The sequence below is a fragment of the Primulina eburnea genome, chromosome 15, assembly GCF_022965805.1.
Source record: "Primulina eburnea isolate SZY01 chromosome 15, ASM2296580v1, whole genome shotgun sequence".
NCBI lineage: Eukaryota > Viridiplantae > Streptophyta > Magnoliopsida > Lamiales > Gesneriaceae > Primulina > Primulina eburnea.
This window is the reverse complement of record NC_133115.1, coordinates 5,983,668-6,005,624: the sequence shown is the minus strand read 5'-3', so window position 1 is coordinate 6,005,624 and position 21,957 is coordinate 5,983,668. Positions and strand designations below refer to the sequence as shown.

Here is a 21,957-nt window from a genome sequence, read left to right as displayed (position 1 = left end):
AACACATGATGATGAAAATGTTCTGTCAGAAACATAAACTGACGAGAATCGTGAAATATCTATCAGTTACATTAATACTGGAAAAATATGGAACCGAAAAGATATAGAAAAAATTGATGATATATTTTCTTATAATGTGGCAATCGACATCATAAATGATAATGAAGATCATGAACCAAAATCTTTTGGTGAATGTAAAAATCGGCAGGATTGGATAAAATGGAAAGAAGCCATCCAGGTTGAATTGGATTTGCTAAATAAACGTAATGTTTTTGGACCTAGAGTCCTTACACCTGAAGTTGTAAAACATGTTGGATACAAATGGGTTTTTATTCGAAAGCGAAATGAGAAAAATGAAATAGTAAGATATAAAGCTAGACTTGTTGCACAAGGTTTTTCTCAAAGGCCTGGAATTGATTATGAAGAAACGTATTCTCCCGTGATGGATGCAATTACGTTTCGGTATTTGATTAGCTTGGCGATATCTGAAAATATAGAAATGCATCTTATGGATGTTATTACAGCTTACTTATATGGATCACTTGATAGTAATATATATATATATATTGTTACGCCTTAAACGCATACAAATCTCGAGGATGAGATTAATGTTTTTAATGCTGTAACATATCCCAAAGTTTTTGTTTTGATGATACCAAAACTTGGCTTAAAAATGTACTAATGTTTTATATTGAGGCATGCAGGAAATTAAGAACAAAGTTAAGTTCGGAAGATCCGAAGTTGGTTCGGACGTTCCGAAAAGGTGCCGATCAGAAGCAAAGTGGAAGCTGTTCGGAAGCTGCGAGGAGCCAGTTCGGACGGTCCGAAGACGTGATCGGACGTTCCGAACACAAGCAATCAAATCACTTGAATGCGGAGACAAATTGATCTGACTGATTGATTGAGTAAGATTTCGGACGCTACGAAGGACATGATCGGACGCTACGAAGTGTTGAAGATTTCAAATCTCTGGAAACGCGGGAATGTTCGGACGGTACGAACTTGAGTTCGGACCTTCCGAAGCTGTTCACACACTGTCTGAAAGAACTGTTCGGAAGAAACGAAGCTGGATCGGTCCCTCCGAAGCATATGTTCGGACCCTACGAACTCAAGAACGGACGATCCGAAGTCATCCCAAAATTACGGAAATTGATTTCAATCACATCGGACGTTCCGAAGCATAAACAGAAGATCCGAACCTTGGCGTCCAAGACTAGTATAAATAGGCCTTTGAGGATGCATTTTCAATCATCAACTCCACTCTCTCTTGTCTCTTACAAAGCTTTCTACTATCTCTTGTGTGCGTTGATTAAAAGAGTTGTAATATCAAAAGAGTTGTAGAAAAAGAGTGAAAGTAATACTCTCGAGTGGGTTGTAAAGTTCGTGGCTATCCTTGGAGCCCTCAAGGCCAAGTAGACGCATCGAGGCGTGGTTGTAAAAGCTAGCTTGGAGCTCCTAAAGCCAAGTCGATATAGTGATACCTCGATCCTCATCGAGAAGGGGAGACGTAGACGATTCTTCGTCGAACTTCCATAAACATCTCTATCCCTCTTTACTTTACGCATTTACTTTACTACGCATTTATTTTACGCACTTACTTTACGCATTCATTTGTGATTGTCCCTCAAGTCTTCCGCTTGCAATTTTTGCAAACTCGTTTTAAAAACGCTAAAGGGCCTAAAAGAACCTATTCACCCCCCCCCTTTAGGTTCTTCAAGTGGTATCAGAGCAAGGTTTTTCAAAATCTTTTAAATGGCCAATCTAGCAAGCGAGTATGCCCAAGGACAATCCACAAATCGTCCCCCTCTTTTCAATGGTACTAATTACGGATATTGGAAAAATAGAATATCTCTATACATCCAATCCGTCGATTACGACCTTTGGAAAATAACGGTGAAAGGTCCCTATATCCCCATGAAAACGGTGGATAATAAGGAAATTCCTAAGGGAATGGATGACTTCACCAAGGACGATATGAAACTTATCTCTCAAAATGCTAAAGCTATGAATATTCTTCATTGTTCTCTAGATATGAATGAATACAACCGAATCTCGGCTTGTACCTCCGCCAAAGAGATTTGGGAAAAATTGGAGATTTGCCACGAGGGAACCAATCAAGTCAAAGAAACGAAGATAGACCTTCTCCAACTCAAGTACGAGACCTTTGAGATGGAACCCAAGGAGGATATCGACACCATGTTCTAGGCGGCTCACCCAAATCATCAATGAGCTTGCCCAACTTGGTGAGAACTACCCAACTAAACAAGTGTGGAGGAGAGCCCTTCGAGCATTACCGGTGGAATGGGATGCAAAGCGCACGGCTATCATTGAATCCAACAAGGGAGATGCGGCATCCTACGACCTTGATCAACTTCATGGGACCCTAAAGACCCATGAACTTGAAGTATCTACCCGGAAGGAGACAAAGAAAGATGACGACAAAGTAAAGGCGAAAGAGATCGCCTTGACCAGTCAACTTGAAGATAGCGACGATGAAGAAATGGCACTCCTCACTAGAAAGTTCAAAAGATTCATGCGGAGTTCCAACTTCAACAAGAAAGACAAAAAGTTTGAGAAGGAAGTGACCTGCTACAACTGTCAACAAAAGGGTCACTATGCAAACGAGTGTCCCTCCAAGAAGAAGGCCGGCAAAGACAAGAAAAAGGCCCTTCTAGCCACGTGGAGCGACAGCGACAACGAAGAGGAGTCTACCCTATGCTTCATGGCGAAGGAAGATCATCTGACCGACTCGGATGACGACGAGGTACCCTCTTACGATGAATTACTCTCCGCTTACACTAGTATGTACAATAAGGCTAAGTCACTTAGAAATGAGAATAAGCAACTTAAAACTGAACTAGAAGCTAGGATGCATGACAACACTAAGCTCAAGACAAACCTAAGAGACTTAGAGAAAGCCTTCAACAAGTTCAATGTGAGTAGCGGTAAACTAGAAAACCTCTTGAGCATGCAAAGGTGTAACTTCGACAAAGGAGGTCTAGGATATGAAAAGAAATCAGTCAACTTCGCTAGTCTTATCGCAAAGGCAAAACCAAGAACACCACCAACATGTACTTACTGTTGTAAGATAGGCCACATAAGACCTAAATGCAAGAAACTTAGACACCAACACAACAAGAATAGTTATTGGAAATGGATCCCCAAATCCCCAACTACTACTAACCCCAAAGGACCCAAAGAAACGGGTACCAACTATCAAACTGTATCTCAACCTTGTAGGGACAAAGGGGAGACAAGTCATCGAGCACTTGGTATCTTGACAGTGGATGCTCTCGACACATGACGGGAGAAAAGAAGCTGCTACAATCCATTCGACCAAAAGAAAAGGGATCGGTGACCTTCGGAGACAACAGCAAAGGGATCATAGAAGGCATCGGCTCAATAGGTATATCTAACTCTACTATTATTGATGATGTACTTCTTGTGAAAGGGCTTAAACATAACCTCCTAAGCATTAGTCAATTGTGCGATAGGGGTTATGAAGTCAAATTCACACCACACGATTGCACTGTATCACTCACAACTGACAAAACCATTAGTTTCAAAGGTTATAGAAGTGAAAATGTTTACAAGGTCGATTTAAAGATTTCATCTTTTTCAAAAATAAAAAGCCTTGTAACATTAAATGTTGATGACAACATTCTTTGGCATAGACGACTTGGTCATGTTGGGATGAGCACCATAGAAAAACTTTTAAAACTTGACCTAGTTTCCGGAATGCCAAAGCTGAATTTAAAATTAGATTCTTTTTGTGATGCTTGTCAACTTGGTAAACACACAAAGGAATCTTTTAAAAATAAAAATTTTGTATCCACTTCTATGCCCCTTGAATTACTTCACCTAGATTTATGTGGTCCCTCGAGGACAACTAGTCTAGGAGGAAAATCTTATGCTTTTGTCATTGTAGATGATTTTTCACGTTTTACTTGGACATTGTTTTTAGCCCACAAAAATGATGCCTTTGATCATTTCAAAATTTTTGTCAAAAAGGTTGAAAATGAGAAAAATCTTTTGATCAAACAAATCCGTAGTGACCACGGAACGGAATTTCAAAATGAAAATTTTTCAATTTTTTGTCAAAGCAAAGGCATTGGTCACAACTTTTCTTGTCCTAGAACTCCTCAACAAAACGGTGTCGTTGAGAGGAAGAATAGGACCCTAGTAGAGATTGCAAGGACCATGCTATGTGAGCATTCTCTACCAAAATATTTTTGGGCTGAAGCAATGAGTTCTGCTTGTTACATCATCAATCGCGTATCAATAAGGCCAATTCTCAAGAAAACTCCATACGAACTATGGAGAGGGAGAAAGCCTAACATTTCTTACTTCCGCGCTTTTGGATCAAAATGCTTCATCCACAACAATGGTAAGGACAACCTGGGTAAGTTCGATGCTAAATCGGACAAAGGTATCTTTCTTGGTTACTCTACTTCTAGCAAAGCATATAGAGTCTTTAATAAACGTACTTTACTAGTTGAAGAATCTATTCATGTCATATTTGATGAAACTAACCCTTGCTTGCCTAGAACTGTTGTTTCTGATGATGATGATATAGATATCCTTGGCGAAAAGTTGGAGTCCACAAGCCTAGATGATGTTCCTAAAGATCAAGAGGACGCACCTCTTCCGAAGGAGTGGACTACACACAAGGATCATCCCATGGACCTCATCATTGGTAGCCCATCGAAGGGAGTATCTACTCGCTCTTCTAATATGTGCAATTATCTTGCTTTTCTTTCTCACATAGAGCCTAAGAACATAGAAGAAGCTTTACTTGATGATTCTTGGATTATTGCTATGCAAGATGAACTAAATGAATTTAGAAGGAATAAAGTTTGGAATCTTGTACCTAGACCCACTGATAGACCTGTCATAGGAACTAAATGGGTATTTAGGAACAAGTTAGATGAGCATGGTACAATCACTAGAAATAAAGCTAGGCTAGTAGCTAAAGGATATAGTCAAGAAGAGGGAATTGATTATGATGAGACTTATGCCCCTGTTGCTAGACTAGAATCCATTCGCATGCTACTTGCTTTTGCTTGCTCTAGAGACTTTAAATTGTTTCAAATGGATGTTAAAAGTGCTTTTCTTAATGGTGATTTGAAAGAAGAAGTGTATGTTGAGCAACCTGTTGGTTTTGAAGATGTGCACTTATCTGATTATGTGTATAAACTTGATAAGGCTTTGTATGGTTTGAAACAAGCTCCTAGAGCTTGGTATGAGAAATTATCTACCTTTTTGCTGTCTAATGGTTTTTGTAGAGGTAAAGTTGATATTACCTTGTTTACCTTGACTAAAGACAATGATTTGCTGATAGTACAAATATATGTAGATGATATTATTTTTGGTGCCACTAATGAACACTTGTGTAGAGATTTTTCTAAGCTTATGCAGGATCACTTTGAGATGAGCATGATGGGCGAGCTCAACTACTTCCTTGGTCTCCAAATCAAGCAATGCAAGGATGGTTTCTTTATCAACCAAGGGAAGTACATCAAGGATATGCTAAAAAAGTTTGGGATGGAGTCTTCCAAAGCCTCATCCACACCTATGAGCACGACAGTCAGACTCGACAAAGATGAGGGAGGTAAACCTGTTGACCAAAAGTTATTTCGTAGCATGATTGGCTCCCTACTCTATGCGACTGCTAGTAGACCTGACATTATGTTTAGTGTTTGCTTGTCTGCACGATTTCAATCATGTCCAAAGGAATCACACTTATTCGCCTTAAAACGCATTTTCAAATATCTTTCAAATACTCCAAATCTCGGATTATGGTATTCTAAGAACTCATTTTTCGATTTAAAAGCTTACTGTGATGCCGACTTTGGAGGATATAAGGTGGATAGAAAGAGCACTAGTGGAACTTGTTTCTTTTTGGGAAATTGCTTGGTGTCATGGTTTTCTAAAAAGCAAAACTGTGTTGCACTTTCAACGACCGAGGCCGAGTATATGGCTGCCGGTAGTTGTTGTGCACAAATTCTTTGGATGAAGTATCAATTACTCGACTATGGTGTTACTTTTTCAAAAATTCCAATCTTTTGTGATAATACAAGCACCATATGTCTAACAAAGAATCCAGTTCAACATTCTCGTACTAAACATATTGACATTCGACATCATTTCATTCGTGATCACATTGAGCAAAATGATGTTGAACTTCACTATGTTGACACCAAGAATCAAATTGCTGATATTTTTACAAAACCACTAGATGAATCTACTTTTACTCGTTTGCGTGGTGAACTTGGCATGATTGAGTTGTAAACACTAGTCGAATACTCTCGTACATATTTGTTAAATTGAGGGGGAGTATTATTAATGTGAGCATTATAATGTCGGATAATACAAATTAATTGTATTTATCCATAATTATGGCTCAACATTCATTTATGTGCTAAATATTTTAAATTTTAGGTGTTCCTCATCTTGGCTACTTCGGAATCCACCGAACGTGTTCGGATCGTCCGAACCGAGCCATAGAGAGTCGCGGGATGCGGATTCTTAGATTATGTTTTTGTTATTTTTGTTTATTTTATCTTTATGCATCATTGTATAAAAGACTTGTATTTATTAGTGGATATTTTACCTGTTTATTTGTCTCTCTTTATGCTTATGTCTTTTTGCTTATCACAAACAGGGGGAGAATTTATTTGGTTAAAATTGCTATCAAATGGTTATTAAATAAATTCGCCTTAATTCAACCTCTTAGACTTGTTATTTGATTAAGGGGGAGTTATTTAATAATAATTTAGATTATGTTGATTATTGTTTCTCAATTTTTAACCAAGTTTTGTGATCATCAAAAAGGGGGAGATTGTTACGCCTTAAACGCATACAAATCTCGAGGATGAGATTAATGTTTTTAATGCTGTAACATATCCCAAAGTTTTTGTTTTGATGATACCAAAACTTGGCTTAAAAATGTACTAATGTTTTATATTGAGGCATGCAGGAAATTAAGAACAAAGTTAAGTTCGGAAGATCCGAAGTTGGTTCGGACGTTCCGAAAAGGTGCCGATCAGAAGCAAAGTGGAAGCTGTTCGGAAGCTGCGAGGAGCCAGTTCGGACGGTCCGAAGACGTGATCGGACGTTCCGAACACAAGCAATCAAATCACTTGAATGCGGAGACAAATTGATCTGACTGATTGATTGAGTAAGATTTCGGACGCTACGAAGGACATGATCGGACGCTACGAAGTGTTGAAGATTTCAAATCTCTGGAAACGCGGGAATGTTCGGACGGTACGAACTTGAGTTCGGACCTTCCGAAGCTGTTCACACACTGTCTGAAAGAACTGTTCGGAAGAAACGAAGCTGGATCGGTCCCTCCGAAGCATATGTTCGGACCCTACGAACTCAAGAACGGACGATCCGAAGTCATCCCAAAATTACGGAAATTGATTTCAATCACATCGGACGTTCCGAAGCATAAACAGAAGATCCGAACCTTGGCGTCCAAGACTAGTATAAATAGGCCTTTGAGGATGCATTTTCAATCATCAACTCCACTCTCTCTTGTCTCTTACAAAGCTTTCTACTATCTCTTGTGTGCGTTGATTAAAAGAGTTGTAATATCAAAAGAGTTGTAGAAAAAGAGTGAAAGTAATACTCTCGAGTGGGTTGTAAAGTTCGTGGCTATCCTTGGAGCCCTCAAGGCCAAGTAGACGCATCGAGGCGTGGTTGTAAAAGCTAGCTTGGAGCTCCTAAAGCCAAGTCGATATAGTGATACCTCGATCCTCATCGAGAAGGGGAGACGTAGACGATTCTTCGTCGAACTTCCATAAACATCTCTATCCCTCTTTACTTTACGCATTTACTTTACTACGCATTTATTTTACGCACTTACTTTACGCATTCATTTGTGATTGTCCATCAAGTCTTCCGCTTGCAATTTTTGCAAACTCGTTTTAAAAACGCTAAAGGGCCTAAAAGAACCTATTCACCCCCCCTTTAGGTTCTTCATATATATATATATATATATATATATATATATATATATATATATATGAAAATCCCTGAAGGATTATAGATGCCTGAAGCACAAAGTTCAAAACCCAGAGAATGTTATTCTGTGAAATTACAAAGATCGTTATATGGGATAAAACAATCCGGTCGAATGTGGTACAATCAACTAAGTGATCACTTGATGAAAAATGGATATGTAAATAATTCAATAAGCCCTTGTGTATTCATTAAAAAAACAACATCCGGATGCGTAATTATTACTGTATATGTTGATGATTTAAATAACATTGGAATGAATAAGGAAATTCAAGAAGTTGTGTCATACTTGAAGAAAGAATTTGAAATGAAGGATCTTGGAAAAACCAAGTATTGTCTGTGTTTATAAATTGAACAAAAAGAATGTGGAATGTTTGTTCACCAGACAAATTATACAGAAAAGATCCTTAAACGTTTTAATATGGATAAATCAAATCCTTTAAGTACTCCAATGGTTGTTAGATCATTAAACATAGAAAAGGATTCATTCCGTCCATGTGAAGATGATGAAGATATTCTTGGTCCAGAAGTACCATATCTAAGTGTTATCGGTGCCTTTATGTATCTTACAAATTGTACAAGGTCTGATATATCTTTTACCGTAAATTTGTTGGCAAGATTTAGCACATATGCAACAAAGAGACACTGGAACGGAATTAAACATATATTCCGTTATCTACGAGGAACGACAGACATGGGACTTTTATATTCAAAAGATGCTAATTCAAGTATAATTGGTTATGCCGATGCTGGATACTTATCTGATCCACACAAGGCACATTCCCAAACTGGATATGTATTTACTCGTGGAGGCACTGCAATTTCTTGGTGTTCACAGAAACAAACGCTTGTAACAACTTCATTAAATCATGCCGAGATTATTGCACTACATGAAGCAAGCCGTGAATGTGTGTGGTTAAAATCAATGACCCAACATATCCAAATCTCATGCGGATTATCATTCGACGAGAAGCCTGTGATACTATATGAAGATAATGCTGCATTTGTTGCTCAAATGAAAGAAGGATACATAAAAAGCGACAGAACTAAACATATTCCTCCTAAGTTCTTCGCATTCACCAAGGAGCTTGAGAAGAATAAATGTATTGATGTTAGTCACATTCAATCAAGTGAAAACTCATCAGATCTCTTCACAAAGGTACTTCTTACGTCAATATTCAGAAAGCATATATATAATATTGGGATGCGCAATCTACGAAATTTGTGAAGAATTGTTCGTGTCAACATGAGGGGGAGTTTACGTGACTGCACTCTTTTTACCTTGCTATGGTTTTTATCCCAATGGGTTTTTCCTAGTAAGGTTTTTAACGAGGCAGTATAAAAACACGTAATGAAGACAATCATTATGATCATCATCACAAGGGGGAGTATTGAAAAATAATATTTAAAATGTGTGTATTGAATATTTGAATGTTGAAAATAAGAGTTGTAAATATTGAAAATTAGTGTGTGATGATGTAGGTAATGATGTATTATTTGTAAAGATTTCCTATAAATAGATCTCTCATTTGTGAAGAAAATCACAATTGAGTAGAGAGAAAAATATTATAAAGTATGTAGTTTGGTAAATTTTGAGAGTTTGAGATTTTTACTTTTTACCATAAATTTTTACTTTTTCACAATAGTTTAATAACTATCATAAAATAAAACAATCATAATCGTTAGCCATAAAAAAAAACAAATAATTGAGTAATAATTACAACATAAATAATGAATACAAATTAATAATTATTTTACCATATCAAAATAAAAATCACCACCATCACCATCATAACAAAAATAATAACGAGAAGAAAATAATAATAAAATTAGTCTAAATTTAATTTTGGTTCTCTACTTAGAGTTTTACTGTAATAACTTGATTTCTTGGTATGCAAACGATGAATATTGTTGATAATAGATAGAAGAGCTACGCTATATTTTGTAGAGTAAGTCTCTTGTGATACGGTTTCACGAATCTTTATATGTGAGACGAGTCAATCCTAACAATATTCACAATAAAAGAAATACCCTTAGGGTCCGTTTGGTTGAAGGATAGGATAAACTAATGATTAGTACGTAAATGATAAAGAAAATGATTGTGGTAGGATTGTAATATATGGTGTAAAATAATATTAAGTTTGGTACGATTTTTAAGTGAAGGATAATTTTGAATTTTTTGATGAAGATACGAAATTGCCCTTCCCCTTTGCCCCCGGAATATTAGCGACGGCTTCTTAAAACCCGTGGCTAATAGCGACGGTTTTTGAGAAACCGTCGCCGATCTTGTGAAACCGTCTCTAATTTGACATTTAGCGACAGTTTATTAGTGCACGAAACCGTCGCCGATCTTGAGAAACCGTCGCCGCTTAGAAACCGTCGCCGATCTTTTTTCAGAAACCGTCGCCGATCTATTTTCAGAAACCGTCGCTAATTTCAGTCCACTCGGATAAAACTAATCCAGCCTGAAAGCATGGATACATTTGCCAAGTCCAACAGTAAAAATTGTCCAACAATTAGTCAATCTCAAATTTATTAATTGGACCAAACAAAAGACTATCTAACAATCCACCCATAATCCCACCTACCAAACTGGGCCTTAACATAAAAAGTAATAGATTTTCATGGATGATTTAAATAAGAGATCTGTCTCACAAAATACGATCTGTGAGATACTCTCACATAAGTTTTTACCTAGCTATTTTGTATAAGATGTTTATACCAACGTCTCAAGTAGAAAAAAAATATCGATGATATAAAAATATACCCAAGTTGTTCTCGATCAAGTCAACTATCTATCATAGTCAAACGCGTATTATATATACATATATATGAAGAAAAGTATACTCTGCTCTGCTTAAACAATAAAGCCAGCTGGTACGTACTGATCAAAAGTCCACTCTTTGGCTGGCTTGATCGAACACGTAACCAAAATGGCATATCTTCCGTCTTATTAATCCCTAACGATTCTCTTTCATTCTTCTGTGTGAGAGGCCACAATAATAATGGGCAGAATAACCTCTGAATCTCCCAAAGAAACAACAACAACCCATTTCAGCCACCCCCATCCGTTGAAGCTTTGCAGCTATATTCCTCTCCAAACCCCAAATTTATCATCTTCTTGTTCAGGATGCAAGTTCCAGCCTTCTGGTTTGATCTACTCTTGCAATGTTTGCAGCTTTTTCCTCCACAAAAAATGCTTCGAGATGCCCATGAAAATCACCCACCCTTGTCACAAAGACCACGCCTTCACCCTCTTGACGCAACCCGCGTATGCGGATGGGATGTTTAAGTGTGATGCTTGTGGGAAAAATGGCGATGGCTTCTCGTATCACTGCAAACCGTGCGGAAATGATTTGCATATACTGTGTTCCGCAATGCCTTTATCCATTACTCATTCCAGTCACGTTCATAAGCTTGAGCTTACGTTTGGATCGCCTTATCCTACTAAGGATTTCTGCTGTGATATATGCAAGAAGGTCGGTTCCGATCACTGGATTTATAGATGTAATTTGTGTGCGTTTGATGCGCATTTGCACTGTGCCAAAAGTGTTTCTCCTATGAATAACATGGGTTTTCAGCCTCATCAAGGGTCGGTGCCGCAGGTGGGGGCGACCTTTACTAGATCTGCTCCTCAGCCGCCGCAGGGATACGGCCCACATTATATGGCAGCAACGCCTTCCTTCATGCAACATAACTTCGTTCCACCGTCACCGGCTGCTGGGATTCCGGCAGGATTCCCGGTTCTGCAGCACAATCCGTATACGGTTGACAGAGAGCGCAATCAGTTGTTTCTTCAGTATTTACAGCAAATAATACAGAACAATAACGCTATGACACAGGCGATACTAGCTGGCGGCACAACCGGTCTTGGAGCTGGTGGCGTTGCCGGGCTTGGAGGAGGATTTGGCGGAGGCATGGGTGGCATTGGAGCTGGTGGTCTAGGTGGCGCCGGTGGTGGATTTGGTGCTGGTGGTTTTGGAGCTGATAATGGATATCAACAGTTGATGCAGCTCTACTCAAGTATGAACGGTGGTTTTGGCGGCGGCGGCGGAGGGCAAGAACTTTTGCAAGCATTAATGAACGGTGGTTTTGGCGGCGGCGGCGGAGGACTGGATTTATTACAATCTTTATCGGGAGGTGGAGGCGGTCTTGATTTCCTCGGAGGAATGCTCGGGGGATTTGGCTTGTGACTTGAATAATTCCGAATGGAACTCAAAGTAAAATCCAGGCTTCCATGGATTAATCTTCCTGTGTGTGTGTGTCTTTTTTTTTTTTCCGTTCTTTGGTAAAATATGATTTTCCACATTTACTGAAATTTGAAAGCAGATCAAAATTGAAATTATATCATATGTAATGTTCTTGATTCTGTCCTGAATAAAATCCTCTGCAGATTTATTATGTAAATGTGTTTTGAATTTGCTGTATATATCTTTCAAAATTTGCAGATAATTGTTGCAGTTGAAATCTTCAATGAAACTGTATCTTTAATTATCAAATTTTACAAATTATATATATACATGTACTATCGAATGCACAAGTTATAATTGTCCATAAATTATACTTTTTTACGACATTTTGATTAAATATTTTTCTTTATTTTTTCATGTCATTTTTGGGTAACCAAAATTATTATTAACTTAAAAGAATTATTCTTATAATAAAAATTATATAATATTATTATTATTATTATTATTATTATTATTATTATTATTATTATTATTATTATTATTATTATTATTATTTACATGTAGAAGTAAATTCACATTTATAGCCATGTCTGTCTGACAAATATAGTGAAACTCGGCAAGTGAACCTCGAAGTTGTATTCTTAATTGAACAAGAACTGATTATGGGAGAACAGAAGCAGAACAAAGATTCTCTCAACTGAAAGTTGGACAAAGCTAACTTCACAGGAAGCTAAATAGTAAATAGAGTTATCTCAATTAAAAGTTGGACATATATATATATATATATATATATCAATCTGGATTCTGGAAGGTAACATATACTGTGCATGGTTTCCGACTTTCGCCGATTTCTTAGGACCAAGCGAACCAAAAATTATATATTTTGTAATAATTGTGTAATTCAAATCTTTTATACAGTTTAACTGTCTAATTAAACATCAGCGTTTCGATCGCTATTCTAACAGATACCATTATTGCGCTCGAACAAACTCTTACAAATCTAATCGCATGTCTCAGTTTACATATGATTTGAGCATCATCAAGGAAAAACTTACCACCGATGACCCTTTAGTGAGTTTTCTTTCTTAAACTATTTATTTATGTTCGATTATTTATATTTTATGAATTTTCAAATAGAAATTCTGAAAGTTTATTTGTTTAACGTAAAGTACATAAAATATTTATATTGTGTGCATCAGATTTTAGATGTTGTGTGCATGTATTATAACACTTATCCACACATATAACGGAATAAATTAGTTAATCACACAAATAAAGTTTTAAGACTAAAACATGAATGAATAAATCATGCATAAGTATAACACTTTTGTGGTGCCTCATGACAAAATATTCACTAGAAAATCGTAAATAGTTTACAATACTAATACTAGTGAAACTACGAAAAACGCTTTTTCTTACAGGTCAAGGAAGTAAAATGCATTCCAAATAGACAATTACTAAATCAAAAATGCAATTATCGCATTGCCAAAAACCCAAAGCCACAAGCAACTCACAACACTTTACACGAATGTTGTATTTGAGTGTCTTCAATACCTTACGACAACTGAGGATGTAAACAAATCAAACCGTTCGCGAGCTATTCGGAGCTCGGTTCGATAAAAAAAACTTGTTTGAGTTCGTTTGTTAATCATATCAAGCCAAACTCAAGCTCGATAATTTAATCAAGCCAAGCTCAAATCTTAAGATATTCGACTCGTGAGTTTGCAAAAATGTTCATTAATAAGCTCGTGAGCTCGAGCTCGGCTTGTTTAGGTGGATCGTAGGCTCAAGCTTGGCTCATTTGTTGAGTTGACAAATAAAAATATTAGTACTGATAAAATTTATACTTTTATGTGTTATTTAAAATTAGTTCATATATATATATATATATATATATATATATATATATATATATATATATATATATATATATATATATATACGAACATATACGTATATATATATATATATATATATATATATATATATATATATATATACGAACATATATATATATATATATATATATATATATATATATACACGTATATGTTCGTATATATATATATATATATATATATATATATATATATATATATACGAACATATATATATATATATATATATATATGTATAATCTTTACCAAGGTCGAATCAAGTTGCAACTCGAAATGTTTTAAGAGCTCGAAAACGAGTTGAGCTCAAGTCAGACTTGTTAAACATGATAAACGAGCTATTAATTAATCAAACTCGAGCTCGGCCTCATTAACATGATAAACGAGCTTTTAACGAGCCGAGCTCGAGCTTTTGGCGAGCTTAGTAATTTCAAGACAATTCGAGCTCCAGTTTGATGATAAAATCTCGAATCGAACTCAAGCCGAGCTCGAGCCTCTATCAATTTTAAACGGGCCAAGCTCAATTCTAGTACTATTTGGTTTGGTTTGGATTGTTTACATCCTTAATGTCAACGTAAAAAAACCGCATAAGTCAATCACGAGAAATCTTCACTTGTAAGTTCTTTTCTTTTTCTGCACTTCTCGACCATCAACCACAAAAATCACGCAGCCCTCTCTCCCAAGCTGCTCTCTTGGTATCTTTTTTTTTTTTGTTTCCTCATTTTCATTTAGATTTTATTCTTTGTATAGAGTCTTATACATATGGGAAACCAAAAATTTCATTAAGAAAAAAATCATTTAAATAGTAATATAATATCTAGATAACTTATCATTAATATCAATAATATTATCACAATATTATCTAATAAGAAAAAAATAAATTAAGGAAAATCTAATTAGTTTATAAAGACAAAACTCTATATTTAAATATATCAATATTATCTACAAAGAAAAAATTAATTAAAGAATATTTAGAAATAAATAACTCCTTTTTCAAATTTGATTTTAGTTTTAAAGAATTAGCGATCACCTTTAACTAAAAAAATCATCAAAAAATAAAAGAAATTAAACAAAAAATAAAATATCTCCATTACAAGGAAGACGGAATTTGTTATCAAATAATCATTATGACACCAAAATTATTAACTAATAAACAAATGGATTAAAATAACCATGATAATTATAACTATATAAATAGAGTCAGACGGTCTCACGAATCTTTATCGGTGAGACGGGTCAACTCTATTGATATTCACAATAAAAATTAATACTCTTAGCATAAAAAGTAATATTTTTTCATGAATGACCCAAATAAGAGACTCGTCTCACAAAATACGACTCGTGTGACCGTCTCACACAAGTTTTTGTCATATAACTGTGAATAAAAAATTTCACGACTTTAATATATTTTCATTATAATATGCTAAATAAATAGCAATAAGTAGTTTTTGGCACCAGTTGAAAGAGATCATGACCAACCATTAATGTATTTAATGTATTTATAAAATGACCAACCTCTCAAAAAATGTATTTAATTTATAATAAATCGAATAAAATATATCCCTGTATATTATAAAATATTATTTTATATATAATATATATATATAGTCCCACCAAATATAAAATATTAATATTAATAAGAAAAATTGGTGGAGATGAAATTGGACCGAGTAAACCTCTGAATCAGTCTTTGTTTTTTCTAGTTGACTACGTTGCCCAATACAGCCAAGTCAACTTCCCCAAAGTCAACCTCTTTAACCACAGCATATAATTGGCTGCATGTCGTCGCATTTATTTCATTCCACATTTAATAAAATCAGTTGGATCTTCGTAATTTTCATCCACTATTAATTATTAAAAAAATATTTTAGTAATATTTAATTTATTAAAATATATATTATTATTAAATAAATAAAACTGTTTCATTTAATGTTTCTCATGGTCAATTTTTATTGTTTTCAATTTCTTTTACGTTACACAATTAAAAATTGAGTAGGTCTATTGTGAGACGGTCTCACAAATCTTTATATATGAGACGGATCAATACTAGCGATATTCATAATAAAATATAATACTTTTAGCATAAAAAATAATATTTTTCATGGATAAATAAATAAAAAAATCAGTCTCAACATACGATCCGTGAAACCGTAATTTTAGAGGTAAAATGATTTCATTTTAAAAATTTTACAATCCTGGCTTTCCTCGTGGTAATGCTAAGGAAATAAGCCTCTTCTTTTTATATATTTTCCTAAAATAATTATCCGAAGCACTGTCAGCTCTAACCAAATTCAATTTTTCACGGCACTGAGGTATTGATTTCTTGAAACGAGGTTTTCTCTCCAATTCTGTAAATACTTTCCACAAATATATATATATATATATATATATATATATATATATATATATATATATATATATATATATATATATATATATATATATATATATTTCGGTGGATCCTACATACGAGGAGTATTGTCTACTTTTAGACGCGTGTATAACCCCAAGAGAGAGCATGACATTTCATGTAATAAATACTCATCTCGTGCCATAAATTTAGTTTGTATGTGTTTTCACACGGATTAAAAAAATTATTCGAAAAGTAAATTTTGCAAAAATAAATTCTGTTTTAGTTATTAATCAGTGAATGTTTTAATAAAATAAAAAAATGGTGGAATTATTTATTTATGATGGTAGAGTGATAAAATAATATTATATATAAAAATTGGATTATATATATTTGAGAAAAAGAATAAGACATATATATGCGATTATTACTTGTAAATAGTTATAATGATGGGTGTTAAATGGGCATTATACCTCTTAATTCTTCTTTCGTGGTATTTCTTTCGAATCTTTATTTTATTTAATAAAAATATTAAAATAACAATAATATTATTTTTTTAAATTAATAAAATTATTTTATTAAAAAGTAAGATTATTTTTAAAAATTAGAATAATGATGATTTAAATATTGTAAAACATATTTATTTAATATTAAAAAATTTTAAGATAATTGAGTGAACAGTGAGACCCATAAATAATGAGTTTTAATATTAAAAGAAATGTGAGTGAAAGAAATATATTGTTATAATAAGTATAGTGAATCTCATTTGAGACCGTCTCACGGATCATAATCTGTGAGACGTGTCAACCCTACCTATAGTCACAATAAATAGTAATACTTTTAGCATAAAAAGTAATACTTTTTCATAGGTGACTCAAATAAGAGATTCGTCTCACAATTACGACCCGTGAGACTGTCTCTTAGCGGATGGATGTTATAACAATCCATCGTTGCGGATGACCTGATAAGATAAACTTCAAAATCAACGTGACTCTGTCTAACTCAGCCGCGTGAGGAAACCAAGCCCGTAATTAAATGTTCAAGGTTGACTTTGTCTACCAAGTAAATCTCATAAATGTCGACTCAAACCTTATATTAATTGACTCCCGTAATTCGGACAACCACAATTAAACCTCAAATCTACACAAATGGGGAATCCAAACCTCGGACAATCCGATCAAACAGCGCCGGTCCTCACCCATTTCAGCCACCCACACCCCTTGAAATTCTCAAACGCCGTAGTTTCTGATCACTGCTCCGCCTGCAAACTCGTGGGCTCCGGTGCCGTTTACTCCTGCACACTCTGCAGTTTCACCCTCCACAAGAAATGCTACGATTTGCCTCAGAAGATCAAGCACGAATTCGACCAGAGCCATGTTCTTTCTCTGCAGCCAAAGCCCGTTTACCCGGAAGGAGTTTTCAAGTGCGACGCCTGCGGGATCCAGGGCGATGGTTTCTCGTACCATTGCAGCCCTTGCGGCACTGATCTGCACTCGATCTGCGCGAGTCTGCCGATGACGTTGACTCATAACAGCCACCAGCAGCATCAGCTTTCGTTGACCTTCTCGGCACCATACGCGGGGAACGCGTTTTCTTGCGACATTTGCAAGAGGGTCGGGTCAAAAACATGGCTCTATCGCTGTAATTTATGTGAGTTTGATGTTCATTTGACTTGTGTGGTGAAGATACCAAGTTCCACGATTCACAAGCATCAAATGTTCCCACAATCTCCACAAAAAAACTTACCGAGATCGATCTCCGAGCCTACGAACATGCATCCATCGGCCAATTCGGGAGTTTATGGTGTGACGAGGCCGCCGCATCATTCTGCCAGCTTGGGGAACCCGCAGAATCAATTTGTAGCAACCCCATATCCAGCCGCGGCCATGGGGCAACCGTATACGGCGGCGACCATGGGTCAACCGTATCCGGCTGCGGTGACTCCGATGAGCTCCGTGCCATATAATAACTTTACTCGACCGCCAGCTAATCACGGGGCTGTTGGGCCTTCCAATGGATTGGGGAACCTAATCTTAGGAAATATGGCGAATGGTATAGCTAGCGGCATCGCTCAGGCGACGGCCCAAGCTGTGATACAGGAATTTACCGGTGGAGGAAGTGGCGGCGCTGGAGGAGGAATGGGCATTGTTAATCACGTGGATGCTACGGGAGGCGGCGCGGGAACGACCGATGGTAGTTTATATGCCGAGGGCGGCTACGTGGGAACAGATGTAGGCTACGACGCCGGCGGCGGAGATGCCTCTCACTATTAATACCTCTAAGATTTAAATCAAAATTTGATCATGTTACCATTGTCTCTGGTTTGAAGAAAAAAAAGTTCCATTTCTTGTAATATCAATGCACTATTATATCTATTACTATTATATTTATTTAAATTTATGTAAAAAAATATGTTGCATTCATCCTTATTATGAGTTAAAAAAAGGGGTCAAATTTCATATATGATTATTCTTATAATTAATTTGTGATTTTATGGAACAGATTCTTCCCGTAAATTCAAGCTTATTAGGGGATCGGTTGAGTTGATTTCGTGTTGTTCATGTAAAATAATAATATGTATGGTTTTATTGAGAAAATTATTAGTTGGATTTTTTGTTATTCAGTAAAATATAGTATTGTTTCGTTGATTTAGACCGTGTTTGCAAATACGTAAAAAAAAAAAAAAAAAAGTGATTATGAACTTTTTCTTTGCAAAATTTTATTCATTAATGATCCAACACACTCTCAATATTAAGATGGTGACTAAATTATGAAATGGGGTCGGGTAGACCCGTGAGATCCGAATTTTTTTAAAATAAAAAAATAATATTTCTTCCCACATGACTAAATTAAGAAACATACAAGTCTCTAAATACAACATTGTGGAAAATTAATTCACGTTTTCGACCACACTTAATAATAACAAACAAAGTATTTTCACGACATAAAAAATTATATAAAAAAAGAGTTGCTAACTCTTCAAAAAAATCTTGACATCTCCAAAAATAAGTCATAACATAATTTAAACAGATCAATATAAAATCAATGAGTATGCAATATTTAAGTCTACTAAGATGATGACCAACTATTCTTCCACTATTGCTAAAAACAGATTCAAATGCAACAGTTGACATAGGAATAGCTAAGATCTTTATGGTTGAGATGAGATACTAAAAAAATAAAATTAAAACCCGAAAATATTTATATCTACGTATATGGGGCGGGTATGTGGCGGATATTATAGAACCCATGACCCACCTCATATCTGAATGGGTCTGAAAAATTAGACTCAAGACCCACTCCATGACCCATTTAATATGCCCAAACCCACCCCATACATGCGGGTCCATTGTGGGTCTGGCTAAAACCCGGACCCATTGACATCTCTAATGGTGATTGCAAATGCACAAAAAGAGTTATAAGTGTTGAAAAATATATTTAAAATGTGTGTATTGAATATTTGAATGTTGAAAATAAGAGTTGTAAATATTGAAAATTAGTGTGTGATGATGTAGGTAATGATGTATTTTATTTTTGGATTATTTGTAAATATTTCCTATAAATAGATCTCTCATTTGTGAAGAAAATCACAATTGAGTAGAGAGAAAAATATTATAAAATGTGTAGTTTGGTAAATTTTGAGAGTTTTGAGATTTTTACTTTTTACAATAAATTTTTATTTTTTCACAACACGTTATCAGCACGAAGCTCTAAAAGTCCTACATACTTTTCCAAGCTCCAAACAGAAAAAAAAGGTAACAAAAGTAATAATATTTATTTTAATGTTATTTATTTATTGTGTTTTTATTTAATATACAATATAATGTTATTATTAGAAATAATAAAAATAAATTTTTCATAAACTTGTTATAAATCCTGGGAGGATGTTAAGACGACATCTCATACTCCCGGTAAGGGATACGACAAGTATAAAAGCCTATAAGGTTTTTAAACAAAATAAATTATGACACTCATTATAATATTATGATATAATATACATAATTATTTAAACAAGTATAATATTATATATACCATATTATTACCATAAAATTATACAAATACATACCTTTATTTTTTTGTACACCAACGGTCATAAATGGTAAAAAAAAAAACGGCTAGTTTTTGCCCTATAAATATGATCTCACAAACACATTCAATCACTCCAATTTTCTCTTCTTCTTTAAAAATTATTCATCATCAAATTTTTCGAAGAAAAAAGAAGATGGCTTTCTCAAGGATATTTTTAATTATTTTGGTTATCATACTCACGAGTCTTGTATTTATCGGAGAATATCCTCCTCGTGCGTTTTCTTTATTTTTACAAATACTTGTACTTGTTGTTTATCCGTTACTTTGTATTGCAATATTTATTAACTAATAAAATGCATCGTAATTTTTTTTAGTACCACCATGTCAAATTTAACAAAGCTCGAATTTGTTGCGCTCGACATCACGGGAAAGAATTATATGCCATGGACTCTAGATGTAGAAATGCATCTTGAGTCATTGGGTCTAAGCGAGACCATTAAAGAAAATGGCATATGCACGTCACAAGAAAAGACAAGAGCCATGATATTTTTGCGTCGACATCTCGATGATGGATTGAAATGTGAATATCTGACTGAAAAAAATCCCATGGCTTTGTGGAAGGGATTAAAAGAAAGATTCGAACATATAAGAGAAGTTATACTTCCGACCGCCCTGGATGAATGGAATACATTGAGATTCCAAGACTTTAAAAAAGTCAGTGATTACAATTCGGCGATGTATAGAATAATCTCGCAATTAAAATTTTGTAGACATGAGGTCACAGAATCTGAGATGCTTGAAAAAACATTGTCCACGTTTCATGCATCAAATATTACTCTACAGCAACAATATAGAGTACGTGGATTCGCGAGATATTCTGAACTCATCGCCTGTCTTCTTATGGCGGAAAAAACAACGAGCTATTAATGAGAAATCATCAGTCCCGACCCACTGGATCAACAGCATTTCCAGAAGTAAATGCTGTAAGTAAAAATGAATTTAAACCTGGAAACCAAAATCAATTTCAAAGACAAGGTTTTGGTCGAGGTCGAGGTCGTGGACGTGGACGTGGAATTGGTCGTGGTCGTGGAAGCGGCCGTGGTTTTGAAAATAATAGAGATAGTTATTTTTATAACTCATCTCAAAAGAGCGTCCCACACCATCCACTGAAAAGGCATCATGAGAATACAAGTGTTAATGAGAATCACTCAAAAAGATATGAAAGTTCTTGTTACAGATGTGGTACTCCAGGACATTGGTCTTGTGAAGACCATGCACTATGGGAGTGCACCAATTGTGGAGGAACTCGTACAGCCAAAATCACTCCATTTCAGCATAAATCTCGAGTGAGCACCTTGAACCAAAAAGTGGCCACATTCATCCGGGAGAGGTTAGTGCAATCACCCATTGATTAAGCCATCAGCGTCATTCGTGGAGCCATCAACGCAGCGTCATTCGTGGAGCG

The 21,957-nt window shown here is 35.4% G+C and overlaps 2 protein-coding genes across 2 annotated transcripts; both read left to right on the top strand.

Annotated features, from left to right (window-relative positions):
- Positions 1–10,896: 10,896 nt before the first annotated feature.
- On the top strand, positions 10,897–12,507 carry LOC140815127 (uncharacterized). The gene has a single exon (XM_073174238.1). It carries the CDS (start codon positions 11,034–11,036, stop codon positions 12,219–12,221), a length of 1,188 nt encoding a protein of 395 aa, XP_073030339.1. The 5' UTR covers positions 10,897–11,033; the 3' UTR covers positions 12,222–12,507.
- A 5,050-nt stretch (positions 12,508–17,557) lies between these two features.
- On the top strand, positions 17,558–19,117 carry LOC140815012 (uncharacterized). Its single transcript, XM_073174107.1, has one exon. The coding sequence runs from the start codon at positions 17,612–17,614 to the stop codon at positions 18,734–18,736; it is 1,125 nt and encodes a 374-aa protein (XP_073030208.1). The 5' UTR covers positions 17,558–17,611; the 3' UTR covers positions 18,737–19,117.
- Positions 19,118–21,957: the final 2,840 nt, after the last annotated feature.

Bases quoted from the DNA above. Each gene is read 5' to 3' on its own strand.
- LOC140815127 (XM_073174238.1), top strand. From the start codon at position 11,034: ATGGGCAGAATAACCTCTGAATCTCCCAAAGAAACAACAACAACCCAT.
- LOC140815012 (XM_073174107.1), top strand. From the start codon at position 17,612: ATGGGGAATCCAAACCTCGGACAATCCGATCAAACAGCGCCGGTCCTC.